The sequence below is a fragment of the Curcuma longa genome, chromosome 11 (assembly GCF_044706935.1).
Source record: "Curcuma longa cultivar G26 ecotype Majalengka, Jawa Barat chromosome 11, ITB_CL_G26_1.1, whole genome shotgun sequence".
NCBI classification, from domain to species: domain Eukaryota; kingdom Viridiplantae; phylum Streptophyta; class Magnoliopsida; order Zingiberales; family Zingiberaceae; genus Curcuma; species Curcuma longa.
The window spans coordinates 31,115,196-31,137,237 of NC_133871.1; the positions used below are offsets into that span (position 1 = coordinate 31,115,196).

Below are 22,042 nucleotides of genomic sequence, written 5' to 3' on the forward strand. Positions count from 1 at the left end.
TATTTTTATTTAAAATTTAAATGGGAAATTCAATTCTGTGCTCGTGGGTTTGATCAATTAAATTATAATTTAAATTTAACTTTTTTATTTTTTTGATATATTTATTAGATTGAGTTGAGTTGGAAATTTGGATAAGTTAAGACATTTGACCATGTTAAAAAGGGTGTTTGATTGAGAGTTATCGTTAATTTTCAAATAATGTAGTGTTATTATTATATCAATAAATGAATTATAATTTAGAAATATGATTTGATTTTTTACTATTTTAGAGATTAAGAAATTTTTTAACATATTACCTCGTGTGGCGGTTAATGTAGCACTTGCATTAAGCCTTCAGGATATTTATTGGAAATAATAAGAGATTTACTAATTTTGTTAGAAGATTGGGTTCATTCATCGTTGATGTTTGACCATACTTCGCCAAACATTTATTGTAGGTACGTTTCATAGTCGATTCAAAAAAAGGTTTGGTTCGATCTACTAAGATTGATTGTTGAAAACAAGAAATATATGCTTTCTGTGTGATATTTAGAATGTGATTCTAAAAATGCTAAATTGTCTCATTAATCCTCCAAAATAAAACGTGTAGTCCACCATTTTCGCTAAATCAAATTTGCTTCGAAACATAATGCCAACATATAGTCATCCAAACACGCACCAATTCAGTTAACCGTTCATCAAGATTACACAGTAAGTTTAATCAACGCAAAGGTGTACAACCTTTTGTTATGGCAATTCAGGCTGTGAAAAGCATAATTTTACTTGATCTTCTTCTTAGGCCTCAGCTGCAAAGATCAACGAATGAAATTTAGATATTGGCATACACCAGAAGACAATTCATCGACATAGAAAAATGTAAAGGCATAATTGAGATCATTTCGGAGGCCAATAACCTGATTGCTGTGGCCGCATTTTTTCTTCCGGCAGTTTACAGCCCTCGGATGCAACCGTGCATAACACCTAGAAACGATAAATACATGGTTATGAACAATATTGCGAACATAATCATCACTATGATGGAAGCTGAATCATCCAATTGCTAAACATGTCAACAGCCAAAAAAGCATCTACTTGGGAGTCTCGTACTAATTTGTGATTAGTGAACTACGAAATTAATGATAAACCAGTAAATCATGAAGAAGCAATTCAATATTGCAACGCTTGCAACAGAGGTACACGAGGCATTACCTTAAAAGGACAATCGAGGTAAAGCACCGAAATAACAAAACATTTGAGAACGAGAACAAGCCATGGATTCAACATGCAAAAGGTCAAGCTGAACTTACACAACTTTTTTAAAGCGCATGCGTTTTTGACGCTCTTGTGTAGTAAGTTTAGAAGGGGGAAAAAGAAATGAATCATGAAAATAATGACAAAAAATTATGCTTTGAAAAGAAGTTTATAGACTTGAAAAGTAATACACACAATCCTTGGATGAGAAGGCCAAAGATAATAATACCACTTTACCTATAAATTCAGGTAATCAGTATCGATAAAATTATAGCCAATTGGCTGGCAGGTCAGAATCGTATTATGCCTCAAAAGTTAAGCTCATTAGAAACGAATTCCTTAGCACATCTAATTGATTCATCACGCCTGCCAGGCAGCTCAGTGTTTTCTAATATTTACCAATTGAGATCGATGATTTTTGTTATCAGTTAAAACTTAAAAATAAAATGAATAAAAACAAGGGTTAAGCCTTGCCTTACATTTATATCTACAATTTTTTAGGTTGTCTAGATCCGTCTAATATTTAGAGTTCAAAGCACTTCTGAAAGATTCACAAAAAATAGGATTACACCAGGAAAGCTAGACATTTACACACAAAAAAAAAGTGTTATGCATCATTAATCACTAGGATCCCTTTGGCTGATATGGATCTAAACTGCCAATGTCAATCCCAAGCCCAGATGAAAAGATTGAAGGTTGTGTAAAGCCCGAATGGGTATCATAAAAATTTGTCCAAACTTATGAACAGCCAATCCCAAATAGTTAAAACAGGACGATGATGATTCACTACTATAGGTTTACAGGTAGATATAACAAAAACAACTTATCAACCAATCTTCTACAAGATCATTGCAATTGCAGAACGCACATAAAATAAAATGAAACCATGGGAAACACAAAAAAAATCATAATATGAACAAAACAAACAAGACTAGCTCATTGACATTCAGAAGATCAAGAAAAGGTAATATTAAGTACACAGAGATGAGGTTCTTGCATATCTAATACAGATACTAGCATAAACTTTATAGACTTCAAAGAAAGTCACATAATATTTAGATGAAGGTACTAAAGAAAGTGATTCCATACCCATGAATACACTTGTTACGCCATCTCCAAATTGATCAATGTCTATAATTATAGCCAATTGGCAGGTCAGAATCTTATTATGCCTCAAAATTTTAGCTCATTAGAACCGAAATACTTAGCACATCTAATTGATTCATCATGCCTGCCAAGACTTGTTGTTTTCTAATTAATAATTAGCAACAGAAGGACAAATACAATTTTTTATTTAAGCCATATCACTCTTGTAAACAATTAACAAGGCTTTAAATCTTGTTTCAGTTTGAAATCCAAAGGTTAAAACTTTAAACCTCACTTGCAACACAGTTCTAAAATGCATCAGAAAATAGGCATCAAGAGAATAATGCTAGATATTTACAAAGAAAAAGAAAGTACTAATTTTCCAGATCAATAGATATCCATATCAGCAAACAGTTATTTTCTAAATAATTATCTTTTAGATCTCATTATAATTAGTTATAATGGTGAGTCAGACCACCATAAAACAAGTTAATAGAAATGAACTATTTTATAATTAGTTATTTCTAGAAAAGCTCCAAAAATAGGAGTTAGACTAAGTTTGTAGGAGTTCCCACTGTCTGCATATATATGTAATATGTGCTCATCTGCCACATCCACATCAACAATAATTATAAACTTCATATATTTTGAATTTTATAAATTTGAAATCAATTTATAATAGAGATTAATCCCTTAGTCATTAGAATATGTTTGGTCAATTTAGATGCTTAAATAAGTAATTATGTATTGGAGATTAGCATTATAGTAAGTCCATGACATTTAATAAATATGCATGTAATGTTTACATCCCTCTTTCTATCTATGACTCACTACTCTACCTCTCTCTATCAATCTATCTCTGTAATTTATAATTCTTCTTATATCTATTATTCTTTCCTGACTGCCTCACTCAGTTCACTATTCGTAGGGATCAAAATAATTAATCACAGCCAACTATAGAGGAAAGTCTCCAGAAATAGGATTGGAAATTTTCAGGCAATTGGTGGAAGAATTTGCTAAAGATCCAACCCAGAAGGAAGCACTGAAAAAAGAATGGTCAACCATCCAAGGAGCCCTATGAGGGATGGATAATAGCATTAAAAAAAATCTAGAAATTTTCCTTCATTATAAGTACCTCTTGATCATCTTCTTCCCCATTGAAGGTATTTTATATTCTTATCAACAAACCTCCTTCTTTTGAGTAAGGACCTCTAGTTTTACCTCTTCCCTTGTTGCATGCACCTTTCCATCAACCAAAACAACTCCTTTTCCCTTTCTTAAGCCGTTAATATTAAAAAGAACAAGAAAGTTTGTCCTGTCCTCCATCACTTAACCAATAAAAACACTCATCATCATGTCATTCTCAAAGAGAAAGGGGTTCTAATATAGTTCACTTCATTACCTTCTATATTGGTTTACATGTAGATAGATCAAAACATCCTCTCAACGATCTTGTACAGAATCATTAAATTTTAAAGAATCCATATTAATACAACTAGGACACGTTTCCTGCTAGAATGAAGTATCATACGGGGGAAAAAATAACAACATATCAAACTCAAATCCAGAATGTGTTTGACCTGTGAAAATCAATCGCAAATAAATACCATATTGCTGCCAAAAACCATCATCCAGCGACATAGAATTCACTCTCAGAAACAATGTAGAATCTCATATTTCATTGAAAATGCAGTGGATGAACCATAAGCATAGAAAGACTCAATGACAAACTGAATCACTGGAAGAAAACCCACAAATGTAAGCTTACTTTCTGCAGATCATCTTCTCTTGGTTGTATTTCCTAGCAAGAGCCATAAGAGAGGGCTCGATGATTCCACCCCTCAACCTCAGCACCAGATGCAGAGTAGACTCTAAAGTAATTTATATAAAAAAAACAAACTATTACAACTATGATAAAATAGACAACAGCAACCGTAGTTAAAAAAAAAAGGGGGAACAGCAATCATAAAATAGCACCTTTTTGGATGTTGTAGTCCGCAAGGGTTCGTCCATCCTCGAGCTGCTTACCGGCAAAGATCAGCCTCTGCTGGTCAGGCGGAATCCCTAGAATCCAAGAACAACGAATACAGAAATGGAATCTTAAGAAACGAACTCAGTTGGATTCATAAAGTGAAAGGAGAAGGACCGAAAGATAAGCACCTTCCTTGTCTTGAATCTTCGCCTTAACATTGTCGATAGTGTCACTGCTCTCGACTTCTAGGGTTATCGTCTTCCCCGTGAGGGTCTTCACAAAGATCTGCATCGCGCACACTCGCTTCCGCCGGCGCCTCCCTCCTACAGCATTTTATAGCACTTCGTGGTCCGGTTTCTAGGGTTACGGACGGCGAGCGTTATTGGAACTGACCAAAGTACCCCTGAATACCAATCATATTACGAACCACAACCACCCGAATCCGTTTGGCAAGTTCGAGACAGGGAACAGGTTGGAGGCCTCCCCCAGTTTGCATTCGCAAAATGGTTTTATATAAATAAATTACTCATGAATTTAGGAAAACTATTCTATATTTTAAAATTGTTTTTACAACTAAATATAAAAATAAGTTCAGTAATTATTCATGCATCTTTCTGCAATTTATCAATCTTAAACATTCGCTATAGCACATAGAAACAATGTCTTGATTAAGATAAGCAGTTTCAGAGTGGAGAAAAAGGAAACGACTATGAAGATTATCTATCCATTAAGCAAACTAACTCTGTTACAGTTGTCCACAAGTATTGACAAGGAAATAAACCCAACGAGCTCCCGGACTGCGTCAGAATTCTTCAGTCCAGTGTTCCAGTACTCACTTCTCAGTCTCTCGTGCAAGCCACTGAGTAAGAAACAACCTGGTGTCGTGAGAATTAGAACTAGTCGTGTCCTGACGAAAGAGAGCAAGCTTCAATCTTAGTTAGGACGCTGCGCCATGCATCCGCTATATCATTAGCAAGCTTTGCTTGTCCTTTAGCAAATAGATGGAAGGCCAGTCCCATCTCTGCAGTCTTCTGTTCTTGAAACCGGACTATTTCTTCGTTCATCCGCTTAATGATAGTCTCGAACCTTCTTGTTGCTTCTTCGCTCTCTGCTTTCAGCTACAGTGTGCCACAGAATAGTCAAATGAAGGGTGGGTCACCATTTAAAGTTCCATGTATGAGAGGCTTGTTGCCTTAGTAGGCGCACAGGGAATAGGTTTTACCTCTCTGTACTCGATCTCTGCTTCCCTAGTTTTGTCGGAGCGCATAAGGTTCAATTTTTCTCTGCACGAAATCAAATCAGGCATCACTATTCACCAGAAAAACAAAACAAGGGGGGGAAATTACTTTGACCAAGTGTTGCATTTCATAGAACCTAGATGGGGATTCTTAAGCCAGAACTGCTTACTATTTTATTCAGTTAATAAATAGTGAACCGGCAACTAAGGAGTAGAGTGATTTAGAGGGCAAAGTTCACATTCCACTCGAAAAAAATTTGGTCATAGACGAAGCATTATTCAGTAAACATACAAGTTGATCTCCTTTAGCTTGGTTGTTTCAGCCAGTTCACAATGCAACCTGAAAGCATTGGCCCTATGAGAAAAAGTATCCTGCTTCGAAAAAAAAAGGATTACAATCATTCTCATTTAGAATAGTACAGAAGCCATCATTACAGTTCAAATATTTTCATGGTTTCAATTGAAAATGAAGGTAAAATGCATCTTTTCCAAGACTATTTCATGTAAAGGCCTTTGCAACAAAAATATGGGATCAGATTCCAAATGTCCAACATGAAGAATCATTTGATTATCTTGAAAGACTAACCTTAATAGACTGTACACATCTCACGTAATCTTTTAATGGCTCTTCAAAATTCATTAAAAGGTTGTGCGCCTGGAAGAAGATAAAGTATATCATAACATAATGGCTAAGAAGAAACAGCATGCATACTGTTTGGATGAAAAGATGATCAAAAATATTTGAAGTGATATCAACAATGCACCTCCTTCTGTAACTTTATTGACAACAATTCTGATTTTGAACCAAGCTCTGCAAACAACTTCCCAAGAGAATCTCCTTCACAGGCACCTAAGAGCTTAATCGCCTTCCCAAACTCAGACAATGACTGACCCAATTCTACGATCAAAGAATTAGACAAAGCATACAAATTACATCCAGCTAAAGACATTCAAAGAGAATAAACAAGTAGCACTCGACAGATTACTGTAATATAAATGCTCAAAGACATCACCTCTGTGCCGCTTTACAAGACGAATGGCCTGCTTTTGTGTCTCTGTTAGATGGTCTTCAAGGCCAAAGATGTAGTGTTTTAGCTTCTCATACTCAGGATCAGTCTCTTCAACAGGCTTTTCCTTCCCGAGGACAACATCAGTTACCTTTGACTGTACATCCTATACTTAGGAACTTTTAGATAATTAGCTAACACAGTAAGTAGGACAAACAGCAACTAATTTATTTATTTATACTAAATCTACCAAACAAGAGAATACAGTGAAGCACCAACAATAATGGAAAGAGAAAAAAATTAACCAAAGGTATTAATTGATCAAACAGAGAATCATGAGCGTAAATATATTAATAGAAGTTCAAAGAAAGCATATACCATCAAGCCAAGGATCGTGAAAAATTCTCTTTCAAAATGTGTCTTTCTGGATAAGAGAAGATACCTTGAACATTTGTAACAAATCAGCAGGCTTCTTGAAAATTCCTGTCTCAAATGACCTTGTTCTCTCCATTGTCTGCACACATGTCCACGCACTAGACCATTTACTTTCCAAACCAAATGTTTCTTAGAAAACACTGGATTTGATACAAAGAGTGAGGATAATTTGCAAACAGAGGCAACCAATATGGATAATACTTGGCCATTGGTAGGAGAAAAAAAGAAATAAAAGCAAAATAGAGAAATAACACAATTACACATACATGCAGTGGTCGTGTTAAATGAATAGATGGTTATAGTGCATAATTCAAAATTCAGAGAAAGTAACAGTCATAGAAGGTAAACCATTTTCTGAAAAAGGAAAACCTTTTGATTGATACCAAATATTGGTGGGTTTCTCAACAGCTGTAGTTACAGATATCAGAAGGGCTACATGATGGCAACATGTCAAACATTAGAAAGTTTAGGGTGAAAGAAGCAATAATGGCATGGAATTAGTGACTTTTATTTTTCTAAAACAGTGGCATTCACTGAAAACACAGGTGTCACGCACCATTTATATAGTAGCTCAATCTTAGACATTAATAAAAAAGATGGTTAACAAAAAAAAACAAGATGACAGGTAACTGCAAGGAATTGAAGGTATATGAAACTAGTCTAAAGTTATGGAGAAAAAAATAAATGTATGCTTTATAGGAGAAGTGAATTGGGTAACAAAGGAATGGCCAAAGTTTCTAATAAATGTAATGGAGAATAGAACAGGATTATAACTGTTAGAGGTATTGGGTTTATTAGGTATTAGGTGTAGTGGATTTAGTTCCACATTAGTACTTCTAAATTTTAAATTTCTTTCATGAGTTTATATTCGTTTAACATTTACTCTATAGAGCATGTAATATAATATTTGCTTTCCTCAAATTATATATGGTAGGAGAGATATCCTTATAAGATTAGGATTTGTTTTCCAAATTACCTTCACAGGGAGGTCATTAGCATCTGTTCCTCCAAGAGCAAATTTGCTCCTGACCTTCTCTAGTGCTTCAAAGATGTCCACTGCATAAGGGGCCTGTGACCAGGGCAAGATAAATGTCATTACATGACACTCCCAATCCCAATCAATTTCCTGGGGAAGCGGCTTGTGGTAGAAAAAAAAAAACGTCCTCCTGAATCTCACCATCTGCATATGCTCGATTGCATTGTTGCATGCAACTCATGCATAGACAAGACACAATGTCCCTTACAACCATGTCAGGTGTTAGAGCACCACCTCCATCGTTGTCCATTCAAAGTTGTGAGTTGGTGCCTCCTAGATCATGGACACCCCTTAGATCTTTTGTCATTCACTTCCATTAAAGTCCAAATCCTCCTCTATCTCACATCAAGAGTTCTTTTAGCTCATCTTCTATCATATCTAGTAACATGGCACCCTCTTGCATTGACTCATTGCCAGACAATGTTTCCAAGGAAGCAAGCTCTCACCTACAGTGAAGCTTCTCTCGACTTTTCTCACAAGAGTGCTAAAAAGTTCCTGTTCATCTTTTTTTCCTTCTTAGCCTCTTACTAGTCCACCAGATCTTCTCATCTTCTCTAGTGGCTTTCTCCAATGTCCTATACTCATTTTGCTATGTCCAACAAAGACTTGAGTCATGCTATTCATCTCCAACGGAAACTTGAACAAATAAAATATTCTATTCTCATTTTGTTAGATACAACAAAGGGTTGGAATTTGCTATCCCTCCTTTTTCCTTAAGCCTTGAGTGCTTTTGTTTTTCCTCAGTCTATTGCATGTTGTATATACCACTTCACGAAGAACCCTACTCAAACAATTAGTTACATTAGATTTTTATTCATTCTCACTTCACTTCATCCTTCACAGAGAACTTTGTGTCGTGATCAAAGGCATTGTTGGCTGTGTGAATCTAAGTTCAAGGGAATCATCGGTTGCATGCTTCAGTAACTCCTTATGTTTTGTTTCACATGCATGCAGATGAAATGTTTATCGTTTAAATTCTGCTTACTATAATTTTTATAGTTTATGTAACAAGCTAGATAGTATCTATCTTCCAATTTGCGAAGTGTTGTATTAGGTATGGTGGATTCTGTTTCATATTAGGACTTCTAGGTTTTAGAATTTTATCATAAGTCTCTCTATATATATGTAATGATTATTTCATAATGAATGCAATAGAATATTTTCTTTCCTCGTATTCTACAATATTCAAGACTGGAAACTTCTTTCAATTTACAATCAAGATATACAGCAATACAGAGTTACATACCTCTTCATCTTCTTCCAGGAAGGTCTTCAAGTCTTCACTTTGCTTCAGTTCAGGGTGTGAAGCTATTCGGTTCACAAAAATGTCTAAAGCCTGACGCCTCATCTCAATAAACTCAGCGCTGAAGCGGAATTTCTCTGGATTTTATCAGGACGTCAGAGAATAAACATATTAGCAACCAACTGATCATATAATTGATTAATTACAATGTAGAAAGACTGCTTTACCTAAATGAAAATTTGCTCATTGGATAAGATTTTAGATAAACCTCAAAAAAAAATGTAGATGCAAGAGGATTTTGGAGTAAAGTTAAAATTGCAATTCAGTTAACAATTTAGTTAACATAAATTATTATACACCAAAAGTTACCATATTAAATGCAAAAGGCCACATACACTTCCACAAAAAATTCAAAATACAATTGTGACATGGGCTCATGGCCATGCCAATTCTACATGCCATACAATGAAGAATTTACTAATGTGAGAAGTGACTCAATTATATTACCTACAGCACTCTTCTCTGGAAGAGGTGGGATGAATATGCCTTTATACTTATCAGCGAGTTTATCATGCAACCACACGAAGTCACTGTATCGGCGAATGACAATTTTTTCTGGGCCTTGGAATTCAGGTAGGTTTGTCTGCAAAACACATCCATACTACAGTGAAAAAAACGAAAACAGCGATCTGTGACAAAGAGGATTAGCATCTTTTTCGTTTTTTTTGTTGCGATATAAAATAAAAAAAAAAAGTTCCTATATCATTCCTCGTCTTCAATCACGGCATCGGTTGCGAGTATAAGAACGTAACATGTGCTGAAATCTAAAAAAGCTATGGTAATGGACGATCGAATTCAATAACTAGACCAATACCCAAGTAACCCAATCCAAGACAAAGGAGCTGCGATTCAGAAGGGCAACTCGCAAAAGTAGAGATTTAACCTTGGTAATGACCCGATAAGAGATGTAGGCCTGGACGCCATTGCCCAACTTGACGGGATCGGTGACGGAGACAGAGAGAAAAGGCGCCCCCGACGGCGATCTAGGGCTCTGCGAAGATGATTTCGGCGGACCGATCTCCTGCTACAGAAAATTTCACACGCTTTAGAAAAGCCCAAATCGAATCCCAAATCAACATCTCCAAAGAGTGAGACCCAAGATCAATAAAAGAAAACAACAAAATTCACCGGAGGAATCATGCTTTCGGCGTAAACGGAGACGAAGACCAGCTGCTTCAACGCAATACTCGAGATCGCGGACGAGGACGAAATGCATTTCTGTGGGATTCACACGAAGACCTATTCGTCGCCTATTTGGGTCGGGCCGGGCCAGCAATTATCCGAACCCGGTTCGGTACAATAAAGTCCCGAAAGTGGCTAAACCGACGGACCAAAATATTTCGTTAAAATAAAAAAAAATATTTGTGAAAAAATTATCAGAAATTTTGTTTTAAAATGGATAAGAACTTTAAAAAGTCTCTTTAAAAATATCTGTTAGTAGACCCGACCACGGGCAAGGTTCAGCCCGGACCCGACCCGGGTCAACGGGCCGGGTGGTCCGTTGACCCGGTTAGCCAGGCCGAACCGGATGCCGGGCCGGTTCCGGTTCAAGAGGGTGTGAAACCAGCAGCCCGTCGATTCAAAATTTTATTTTATTTTTCGTTTTCTCGTTGGAACTAGCGGTTCCAACGGCTCCGAACTGTCGGTTCCAACGGAAGGCTCAAAGCTTTCCTATTCTTTTCGTAATTGCCAAAGAAATTTTAGCATGTCTAGTGTCAACTGTTGCTATGGAGCAGATATTCAGTGCCAACGGCAACATATTAGATGAACGGCGATCAACTATGTTTCCCGACTCATTGGAAGCCCAAGCATTACTCGACGATTGGACCAGAGCCTAGAAAAGAATCTAAGGAATGCAACTTTCAAAAGATGAAGTCGAAAAATTTGATACTGAAGGAACGAATACAACGGGAGGAACGGGAGGAAATGGAAGCGAGTGATGTAAAAGGGTGAAAATGTAAAAGAACTACGTGGGCTTTGATTCCCCTATACCCTAAGGGGATACGTAGGCAGTGCAAGTCCTTTTTAAATAAATTTTAAATTTTTTAATATAATAATCTCAAATCGTCGCGAATCGTGAACCGGCCGTTTTGAATCGCGAACCGTAATCGTCTTGGACGGTTAAGGTTAAGGATCGATCTGTCATAAATCGTTGAATCGGCGATTTCAAATCGTCGAACCGTCGGTTCTGAACCAGGGTCAGATCTATCTGTAAGCCTCATTAATTAATTAAATAATTACATGCTTTATCTTTAAACAGCCGTCAAGTGCAGGCTCGCTTGCAATTTCCTCATTATAATCGTTGAGTACTGAAAAGGGTAGAGCACCACGTGTCGAGTAGTGGGGCCGGCCTGACAGCGTGTAGCCAGTAGACGTTGCCAGGTGGTCGACGGACACGTATCGGATGACACGACGGAGCTCCAGCGAAGCTTTCGGTCGAAGAAAAAGCAAGTGTTGTAGATGCGGGCCCCACCGCCGCCGCCCCGCGCCGACATCCTCGATTCCCGACAGCGTCAGCCGTCGGATTCGGCCTCAAGATTCTCCCGGGTGACGTGGGCTCGCACGGCTGGTGAGCGTATCCACTCCTGAACTTTCCAACCGACTGGAGAAACGTGTTGCCCAGTGACGCATCGTCCCCACGCCTCTGCCTGTTTCGACTTTCGATCGTGTGCAAATAAGAAGCCACGCCCTCCTCTCTGTTATTTCCACCGTGGAGCAGGAGAGCGGTAGCGAAACGGAGGACGAGATTGGAACAGGGAAATCGATGGGAGAAGGGGAGCTGATGTCGATGTTCCGGCGGCAGCTGGGAGCGCCGCGGCCGTGGACGCGGGAGGAGGACAAGGTGTTCGAGCGAGCGCTGGTGCTCTACCCGGAGGGCACGCCGGAGCGGTGGTCGGTGATAGCGGCGGAGCTCTCCGGGCGGAGCGCCGTGGAGGCGTGGGAGAGGTACCAGACGCTGGTGGAGGACTGCTGCATGATCGAGCGGGGGTTGGTCGAGGTGCCCGACTGCTGGGACGCCGAAGGGTTCGACGACGACGGCGGCGGCGGCGATGGCGACGAGGCATCCGACGGAAGCAGCGGCGGCGAGCGCCAGCGGGCGGTGCAGGCAGGCCGCGCCAGGGGAGAGGAGCGAAAGCGCGGTATTCCGTGGACAGAGGAGGAGCACCGGTGAGTGCGTTAATTTTCGTAGCAATTCTCGACGGCGGCGATCTAGACAGGGTCGTCGGTTAGTGATGATTAATTGCGTATGCTCTTTGTTTCTCCCACGCCTCTACCAACCGAATTGAAAAGAGAATGGACAAATGGAAAAGACAAATGTTATCAGAAGGCGAAAGGTACTGATTACTGTGTGCTTGTGGATGTGCTCAGGCTGTTTTTGGAAGGACTGGCGAAGTACGGAAAGGGAGACTGGAGGAACATCTCGCGGTGGGCGGTGAAGACGAGGACGCCGACGCAGGTGGCCAGCCACGCCCAGAAGTTCTTCATCCGGCAGAGCCAGAACAAGTCCAACAATGGGGAGAAAACAAGAGAGGGTAGCAAGAGAAAGAGCATCCATGATATCGCCGATCCATAACTGCAAGAATTCAAGAATTGAACGTGTAACGCTTGTCCAAATTAGTTGTAAATACACCAGTGGAAATTAGATGGCTATGTCTTCTATTAAACTTCTTCTTTGTCAGGGACCGCAACAGAGCACCATGATACCAATAGCGATGTTTGTTGAGTTCGTTCACAAAGTAATGCTGAAAACAATGTTGGAAATATGAATGAAAATAATGAAATGGAAGGATGGAGAAGATCCTCGTATGGAGGAGGTTAGTCCCACATTGGTAGTTGAGGGGCAACTTGGTTGGTTTATATTGTATCACAAGCATTGATATTGTGAATAAATGCAAGGGGAGAGGCTCTCTCACGCGTAGATGCGTAGGAGGGATGCAAATCCATGGTTTGGATTGCACTGCTTGCAAGGTAACTTGTGTGCGAGCGTGACCTGCGCGCGTTGAATGTCAAACCGATCAGGACATAATTTGTCGAAATGGATCAACTAACATTTTGTCATTCCTTTCATTTTTTTGTAATGGTGGCTGCAGTGAAACGGTCAAGAATTATTACCTGGCGTTGAAACGGCCAGAGTTAATACTTGACGTTTCGAATTAGGCCCTCAATTCTATCATTAATCGCCAATTAATTGGAGATATGGTGCGAGGTTATAAAAGAGACAGCGATGGGAGACCATGACATAAAGTAATTCTCAATCCCTCGCTTCTTTTTTCCTCTGCTTTCCCCACTGATAGCTTTTGGGTGTAATCGGTTCGCCGATAACGATTTGTGCTTGATCGTCTTGCCAGTCCAGTCGTTGTATCCTGGGAAACAGACGTCCGTCGTGACCTCTAAGCACCGCCGAAGGGGACAAATATGTTTTAAGAAAACTGCGTTAAATGCAAGCCTCGACAACTCGGCTTGGCACTGTCTCGGCCACTCGGCGTCTCGGCCACTCGACGTCTCGGCCACTCAGCGACTCGACCACTCGACGGCTCGGCCACTCGGCGTCTCGACCACTCGGCAACTCGGCCACTCGGCGTCTCGACCACTTGGTATCTCGGCCACCCGGCTCAGCAACTTAGCCACTCAGCTCAACGACTCGACCACTCGGCATCTCTGTCATCCGACTTGGCAACTCGACCACTCAGCTCGATGACTCGACCACTCAGCGTCTCGGTTACTCGGCCACTCGGTGACTCAACCACTCGGCTCTCTCCGACAAAGTATATTCGACAAACAATTCATACGGAAAGAAACAATCTATCAAAATTTGATGAATCCCACAGTATTAGAATCGATATTTTGGTTCAACCAATTAGAGTGCCCAATTTAATTGTTCGCAGACAAACGGGGTAGAACTACTCGCTGGCGTAAGCGTTCACCAGCTTCTTATATACAATTAAAGTAGGCAGGTATCTTTCACGCAAGCATAGCCGCCACCCACTTCAGTGGCTCACACGTGCGAGACGAAGCCTTCTGGTGCCTCAACTACACCGGATGTGCACTATGTTTACTCAAACATATGAATTTTAATCCAGAAAGTGAATAAAATCCAACAAATATAATTTCCCATGGAAAATCTTACTACTGCTTAGAAACAATGTCTATATATTCCAAAAGTAATAGCAAAATCTTCCACGCATGATCCAAATGAAGCTTGGAACCTCACCTTACGCACGCAAACGAGCAACGTTGAGTCAAAAAAGGGTGGCAAAGGTGACGAATCCTTGCGTCACCTTCAATCTTTGAATTTGAAGTTCCAGGTAATAGTTGTTCCTCTTCTTTTTAGCCATTGTCAGTCTGACGTTGCATCCACTCTCCCATCTGCAGATAAGCCATTGGGAAGATGGAGACATTTTGTATGCTGCCAGTGGATTCATGTCTGGAAAACAAAATTTTTCAACTTTTTCAAAGGACAGGGTAATACCATACGAGCATCACAATGTTCAAACTTAACATGGTAGAATCAAGACACTGATTTGGTTTCATAGCTTGATCTCTTATAGAAATTACTAGCCAAATAGAACAGTAGAATGTGAAAGCAAACACACTGACTGTAGATGATGATGATCTCGAAAAATACTAATACCTACCTGTTTTAGCAGACTGAACAAGCTTGCTTAGGTTGGTCTATTGTCAGAAAATTCAACCAAACAATATGATTTCAGAAACAAAGGCCACAAATAATGATAATAGCGCATATGCTACAATCCATGAAAATAGCTGTTGCTGTTTTCTGAAATGCCAACAATGCATCCACCGCATCTCCTACGGTGTTGGTCGAACCAGACTCATCTCTTCCAGTTCTAACTCTTTCTTTCTCTTTCTCAGCCTTGTGTTGTGTTGTCATTAGCAGCCATAGAATGATGGTTACATCAGTGAATATTGCCAGGAACAGTGGTCTAAAGATCAAGATACTATTCACAGCACCACCACCAAGAGTATAGCCTTGATTGGACAGGACGACCAAAAGAGCAATGATAACCGCACAAAGCAAGCGCTTATTTTCAGAAGCAGAGATGCCTCGACTAACTTGTTTTGATGAGAATGGCATCTGCTTCTTCACCTGCATTGTGGAAACAGTTGCATACGCAACTTGTTGAGATGAACTCTCAAACACAGAAGTGGTTGGTGTCTTTGTATCCCTCTCTGTTTGGAGTGTCTTAACTTGATCATTGTTTCCTGGTTCAGTTGCACCATCATCATTTTTTGTCATATCACTAGCAAGTACTTCGTAAGCTTTAGGACGTTCATTGCTTCTCACACTATTTCCTCCCAATTCATCGATTCCACTTGCATTGTTGTGGTCATTGTTGCTTCCATGTTGGCCAGATAAGTGATAATCGGTAGCATGAACATCAGTGAGTGGACCGACTGCCATAATATTTGAAGGTATTTTCACTTATCAAACTCTATGGATGACCAGAGGCAATATTGTTGAAAGCAATGCTTTGAAAGGATAGCCAATATTAGAAAGTCAAATACTATTGCATATTCGCATTACTAATGTTCACACAGCAAAATCTCAGTAGTCAATAAATTGCAATTTATTCAAATATACTTCTTCATGGCTATGTATTTCATTAAATGGACAACATTTAGCTTCAACAATACACCAGTAAATATATACAAATTAAATAAATTATAATATTTCCAATTTAACTCACCCCCTTTTACTGTTCTACATCACACGGCATAGATAAATATATGAAGCAGTATGATATCCTCAAACAATATACAAAAACTTCATTAGATCCAATTCTCCCTTCCCAAGAAACTGAATACCATTTGTTTCACATTATAATAAAGGTTAAAGGCAATTTATTCTCCCAAGCAGCAATACTCTTAGGGGGCGTTTGATTGGGAGTTATTAACGATAGGTTATGATATCGATTTCCAAGTAATGCAACATCACTGCCACATCAACAAATGGGTTATAACCCGGAAATGTGATTACCTTGGCAGTCTAAGATTTTCTACGATTCTGGAGGTTAATAAAAAAATTTTCCATGATTATCCTCTTGATTTTAAAACTAAATTAATTGAAATGTACCGTGAAACCGAGTTAATTAATTCAATAAATTTTAATTTAAATACTTATAAATTTAAAAAAGATAATTTATTTTAAAATTTAGAAAATAAACATTAATGAATTATATTTATTAATTTAATGAATTATTTTATTAAAATAATTATTTTAATAAATTATTTTATTAAAATAAAATTAACAAATTATATTTATTAATTTAATGAATTATTTTATTAATATATTTATTTATTTTAAATTTAAAAATAAAATTAATTAATTATATTTATAAATTTAATGAATTATTTTATTAAAATATATAATTTTTTAAATTTAAAAAAAATTAAATTAACAAATTATATTTATTAATTTAACAAATTATTTTATTAAAATAATTATTTTAATGAATTATTTTATTAAAAAATATATAAATTTATTTTAAATTTAAAAATTATATTTATTTTTTTATATATTATCAATTTATTATCATAATTAATATTATTAATTTAATTTAAATTATTTTAAAAATAAATTAAATTAAGGATAATATAATAAATAAAAAATTTATATTATTATATATATATATATATATTTTAATATAATAAATGTTAAACTGGTTATATTTTATTCCCTCCAAATAAATAAGTTGAACCAAACAATATTAGATTATGTTTTATACCCCATAACTTTGATTATGTGATTACCTAGTAATCAGTAATCACATAATCAAGGTTATATATGATAACCAAACACACTCTTAAATTAATCATAATAAAAGCAAGATCAAAGTTAGTCTTGGTTCCAATTACGAAATTTGGCTATGAAGCAAAGTAACCTTAGAATTGGAAAGTGGGGACCTAGGTTTGATGATACATGCTAATTCTCTTTAGCTATTTGCAAAATAATAGCGCTAAGCTTAGAATATGGGGATTCTCAGATAATGTTCCTGGTTTCTTTGTAACAGAAAAATATTTTCCTTCTACTTTAATTCATTTCTTGATCAACACAGACAAACACCTTATGTCATAAAATTTTGCCAAAAATAGAATCCTGGGAATTATTTAGTTTATTCTTACAGAAGCATAATGGACTTTCACAATGCTTTGTTCATCCCTTGAGCATAAAATGAAAAAAAAAAAAAACAAGCTGCAATATTCCAATGGATCATCAGTTCTAAACCACTCCCACCGATAAATTATGTTCATAAAATTTACTATCTAGTAAATGTAAAAGGACAGTGTCTTTTATATTTTCACAATAGTTCTTTTAAGCCATAGCACTTTTACTTCCTAGTTGAAGCTAGAAGAAGAAACCAAATGTCCAGGTTATTCAAATTGTTCCAAATGGGTTTCCCTCCCCAAAGATAAAATATATGCACAACTTCATTAGTAATATAAATGAATCTTACCAGTGGTTATTTCCTTCTAAAGTTAAGAAAACAATAAAAAAAAGATCTTCTAACAATTAGGTGTTATCAATAACCAGATACATTTTCTTTCTGAAAGTGTAATATTGAGATTTTAAAGAGAGAAAGCAAGAACAGGAATAAGAGATGATGATTGATAGTGAAAGAAATAATTAGGAGAGTAGTTGATATATTCTTGCATGTTTGTATTCTTTATATAGAGATGCAAATGAGTGAATGACTACTATAACCTTTTACAATGTATCTTTATGTATAACTATCAGTGTTCCTCAGGTACAATATTTGCTACACATAATACACAAGATGAATAGTGAGTCGCAATGGGTCTTATTTTCATTGACTACGATTGATTATCTTCTTCTCTCTGTCTCATAGCTTACAGCATGGCTACAATGTAAAAAAGAGAAAGAAAACAAGAACACAAAAAGGGGATAATCATAAAGAGGAAGAGATAACTAGGAGATTAATCAAAATGTTTCTCGCACGATTGCATTCCATGGTTCTATCTCTTGATATCCAGATATAAATGAGTGAATGACAGCCATGGCATATGATAGGCTAATCCTTACTTATAGCTACCACTATTTCCTTTAGCGCACAAATCGCTATGCAGAATAAATGAGTTGAACAGGGTGCTGTTATATGTAATTAATTAGGGAGGCTTGCCGAATACAAAGCCTCTTGAAAATCTCAACAGAAAATAGGGAAATGGTGTTTCTGCTAAGACCAATGCTTGAAATGGATCATCACTTACAGAAACCATCCCAATTCCCAATTTAAGACTAGAACGACCCATTAAGAGAGAAGAAATGAATTTCTTGAAGCAAAGACAATTAAAATGTAATCCGCATGAAACCTATTAATCGAACCCTAAGAACGATCCACATGAAACCCATGAAATACGCCAAATCGGTGACGAAACAAGTCAGGATCTCATGAAACAAGTCAGGATTTTTTGCATTGATCAAGCAAGAAATCAACCTAAAAAGAGCAAAAAAGGAGCGGAATAAGCGGACGGCAGGAGAAGCGGGGAGCAAACCAGAGGTGTGTGAGGGGTGTGGATCTCTAGAAGCGGAGGAGGAATCGGGAACCGATCTAGCTTGGCCGGAGATGAAGGCGAGGCGCTCAGATCCGCGTTCTAAGATCCTTCGCCGGCGAGACTCCCTTGCGCTCTCCATCTCGAACTCTCCTCCTCTCGACAATCAACACGAACCAAAATTTATCCACTTTACTAAAACAACCCAGAATTTTTTAATGTTATTAAAAATATCCTCCCTTAAAAATCAATCCGGTCAACGCGCTGCCCGAAGTCACGCGTCGGGAGGCGTTCCTCGTCGAGACTGCCTTCCGCCATTGCCATCCTCTCGTATCGACAGCCCATTTCACATCCAGCGCGGTCAAACTCTTCCCCGCGGCATTGCGTCGAAGGCCTTCCCTCTCCTCTTTACAATCCCTCTCCTTCACCGCCAAGTCGTCGCATTCAGAAACCATGAATTGGGCTGAGTCATCCTCCTGTCCGATTCCAGAAACAAGATTGTATTTTTAAAAGCAAGAACACTTGTATTTTATTCACCATAAACTAAACTAGATCCATTATCGGCATCCAGCTAGTTCATCGACCACATCTACCAACTTCTTAATGAAATCGACAGTAAAATGTAAAACTTCCATGTTCTTCGAATCGATCATCCATTTTACTGTTGATAAAAATGATCAAATTAATCTCAGAATAGAATTAAAGTATAAATATGAAAAGTATGAGGCATGATTTGAGATCAGACCGGCCGTAACATTCATTTATTGGAAATAAAGGCTATTTATTCTAAAGTAGGATGATCCATTGAAGACCCATTTACTAAGCTAAACAGTGCTCATTTACCTCTCACTCTCACTGTCAGTTACATCACTTGAATCAGAATATGAAATTAAGAGGAAAAAACAATTTAAAAAGAAACAGCATTTAAATTGCCAAGGACACCTACTGTTCGACTGGCTGAATTAAACTGCCATAAAGATACTCTGATCCAACGGGATTCTTATCAAATTCAATTACAGAAACTAACATTGACCAGAGGAATCTAACCGATTCAATTGCCGTCTGTCTGAATTTAAAACGACGTTGAAAATTTATCAGCTCTCTTTTGACTCGAGAACAAAATGAATGAATCATCGTTCCCTTACAGGCAAATTTTTCCATGCATGCATGGTTAGTGATACTAAGAGAAACGGGAGAAGTGCATTGATCTGTAAATGCGCTATTATCAACTGCAGATCGATCGAGCCAAAATGATTTCTTTATCTATAAACAAAATCAATATTCGCAGGGATTTATATATATGCTGCTAGCTTCTACCCTGTCTTTAAGCTCCATTAAAGCCTGCAGCTCTTAGCTTGTCTGTCTCAGTTCTGCAAATACTCGCTCACGGTCACGGGCATGAAGGAAATCTGACGTGCAAGAGGGAAACAGATGAATCTGTGTGCTGAATCGAAGCGAAGCCATCGAGTTGTTATATAATGACACAAAGAGGTGCTCCACGTACCGACCTGTGAGCTAGCATTTCCCAACACCCTTCGCGGGGCTGCTGCTTCCTGCATCAGACAATAGAGCTCGGTTGGACTTCAAGGACCATCCTCTCTCCTACTTGGTTGGGGAAGAAACCGCCTTTGGTCCGTCTGTAAGGTACATGTCCTCCTCTTCTTATATAGGAACCTCTACGTTCCATTTGCTGCAATCATGCAATTCGACCGAGTGCAATAAAGTGATGAACTGAGACTGGCGGTTGATCATCTTCTGCTCCAGGGCCAGGGGGGTGGATTAAGATGAGCCGCAACCATGGAAAGAACCCAACGGGGGGGCTGAAGCTGAACCTGTCACCGAAGCATATGAGGGCTAGAGGTGGGCCATCGACAAGGATGGTGGTGGAGGATGAGAATTCTTCTTCGTCGTCGTCGTCGTCGACGTCGCCGTCAATTTCACCACCGAGCTCGTGCGTGTCATCGGAGGAGGAACAGAAGGCCAGCAGCCCGGAGGCGACATCAATGGTGCTTGCCGGGTGCCCTCAGTGCCTCATGTACGTGATGCTGTCGGAGATGGAACCCAAATGTCCCAAGTGCCAAAGCACACTTCTGCTAGACTTCCAACGGGACAAGAACAGGAGGAACTGAGAGCTTATGCTTCTGCCATGACCCCTCTTGAGTGCATGCCGCAGGCATACAGTATGCCTACTCTACCATTCCTATTTAGCTCAATCATTCCGTAATAGGTTCTCCAAACTTCTCTCTAGAATTCTAGCAACTTCTCTCAGCAATGCTATCTCCTAGCTAGTTTCTGTCCTCTCCTTAGCTTATTTTGTTGCTGAAATTAAAATACAATGTATATCAGCGATCCTGAACGGCTCAAGATTTCAAATCAAAGCTAATATATCTGGTACTCTACAACATAAAAGAAAGTCTTCTTGTTTTTCAACGTGATCTGCCATTAAAAGAGCCTTGAGCACCACCTAAAATGCCTACGGTGGAATACTCTCATAGCAAGTGACCGTCAAGCATAGTTCCAAGTCAAAGCATTTCTGTTTAGCAGATATAAAATATGCTAACACAGAGCAGATATACAGAATAGCACAAATAAACGAACCTGTAATCCAGAATATTTCGAGCCCACAAACGTTTTAGATCAAGCAATTCCACAGCTAGCTAGCCAGAGGGTGGTTGAAGGCATTGAAAGTAAACGTTATTTTGGATTGAAATCTCATAAAATCCCATAAATGCAAATATTAATTGAGACAGTTGGGATTAATGAGAGTTATTAAAGCCAGATGGATTATACTAATTTATGGTCTTTTAATGCACAGAAGTGATACGCAACTGATCATACTAATTTATGGTCAGACTCATGCAATGGATTTTGAAGGGGACACAACAACATAGCAAACAATGTGCATGTTACTGGTATGCACTTTATAAAACTTTGCTCATAGTTGAGTGATAATATGCAATTTTTACAACTCCTGCTTATCAAAAACTTTGCTCATAGCATCAATTTGTTTAAATCATAATCTCCTGCTTATCTTTGACTCTTGCAGGTTGAAGTATGAGTAGCTGTGCAAAGAATTAGGTGTGATAAAGTGATCAAAACACATACATCGAAGGAGTACAGCAGTCAATATCAAAAGTCACAGAATGCATTCATGTAGTCGACACGCCAAACGCTTTGAAGCAATTGCCGAGTAAGTAAGCGTCGC

The 22,042-nt window shown here is 38.3% G+C and overlaps 4 protein-coding genes and 2 non-coding genes across 6 annotated transcripts; 1 reads left to right on the forward strand and 5 right to left on the reverse strand.

Moving 5' to 3' along the window:
• Window positions 1–596: 596 nt before the first annotated feature.
• On the reverse strand, window positions 597–4,627 carry LOC141840616 (ubiquitin-ribosomal protein eL40 fusion protein). The gene is made up of 5 exons (XM_074728655.1): window positions 4,477–4,627; window positions 4,294–4,380; window positions 4,085–4,187; window positions 894–960; window positions 597–785 (listed from the first exon to the last, which is right to left on the reverse strand). The coding sequence occupies exons 1-5, from the start codon at window positions 4,577–4,579 to the stop codon at window positions 759–761; spliced, it is 387 nt and encodes a 128-aa protein (XP_074584756.1). The 5' UTR covers window positions 4,580–4,627; the 3' UTR covers window positions 597–758.
• Window positions 1,511–1,605, reverse strand: LOC141842492 (small nucleolar RNA Z266). Its single transcript, XR_012602929.1, has one exon. It is a non-coding gene; the product is annotated as a small nucleolar RNA Z266 (small nucleolar RNA).
• LOC141842493 (small nucleolar RNA Z266) lies at window positions 2,376–2,470 on the reverse strand. Its single transcript, XR_012602930.1, has one exon. It is a non-coding gene; the product is annotated as a small nucleolar RNA Z266 (small nucleolar RNA).
• Window positions 4,628–4,983: 356 nt separating the features above from the next.
• On the reverse strand, window positions 4,984–10,516 carry LOC141839474 (sorting nexin 1). Its single transcript, XM_074727221.1, has 11 exons — window positions 10,435–10,516; window positions 10,190–10,330; window positions 9,754–9,889; window positions 9,250–9,383; window positions 6,975–7,046; window positions 6,539–6,698; window positions 6,290–6,423; window positions 6,112–6,180; window positions 5,818–5,897; window positions 5,511–5,571; window positions 4,984–5,406 (listed from the first exon to the last, which is right to left on the reverse strand). The coding sequence occupies exons 1-11, from the start codon at window positions 10,444–10,446 to the stop codon at window positions 5,185–5,187; spliced, it is 1,221 nt and encodes a 406-aa protein (XP_074583322.1). The 5' UTR covers window positions 10,447–10,516; the 3' UTR covers window positions 4,984–5,184.
• Window positions 10,517–11,958: 1,442 nt separating this feature from the next.
• LOC141840948 (transcription factor DIVARICATA-like) lies at window positions 11,959–13,086 on the forward strand. Its single transcript, XM_074729051.1, has 2 exons — window positions 11,959–12,474; window positions 12,676–13,086. The coding sequence occupies exons 1-2, from the start codon at window positions 12,071–12,073 to the stop codon at window positions 12,878–12,880; spliced, it is 609 nt and encodes a 202-aa protein (XP_074585152.1). The 5' UTR covers window positions 11,959–12,070; the 3' UTR covers window positions 12,881–13,086.
• A 1,859-nt stretch (window positions 13,087–14,945) lies between these two features.
• Window positions 14,946–19,014, reverse strand: LOC141837646 (uncharacterized). The gene is made up of 2 exons (XM_074725019.1): window positions 18,841–19,014; window positions 14,946–15,723 (listed from the first exon to the last, which is right to left on the reverse strand). The coding sequence occupies exons 1-2, from the start codon at window positions 18,977–18,979 to the stop codon at window positions 15,014–15,016; spliced, it is 849 nt and encodes a 282-aa protein (XP_074581120.1). The 5' UTR covers window positions 18,980–19,014; the 3' UTR covers window positions 14,946–15,013.
• Window positions 19,015–22,042: the final 3,028 nt, after the last annotated feature.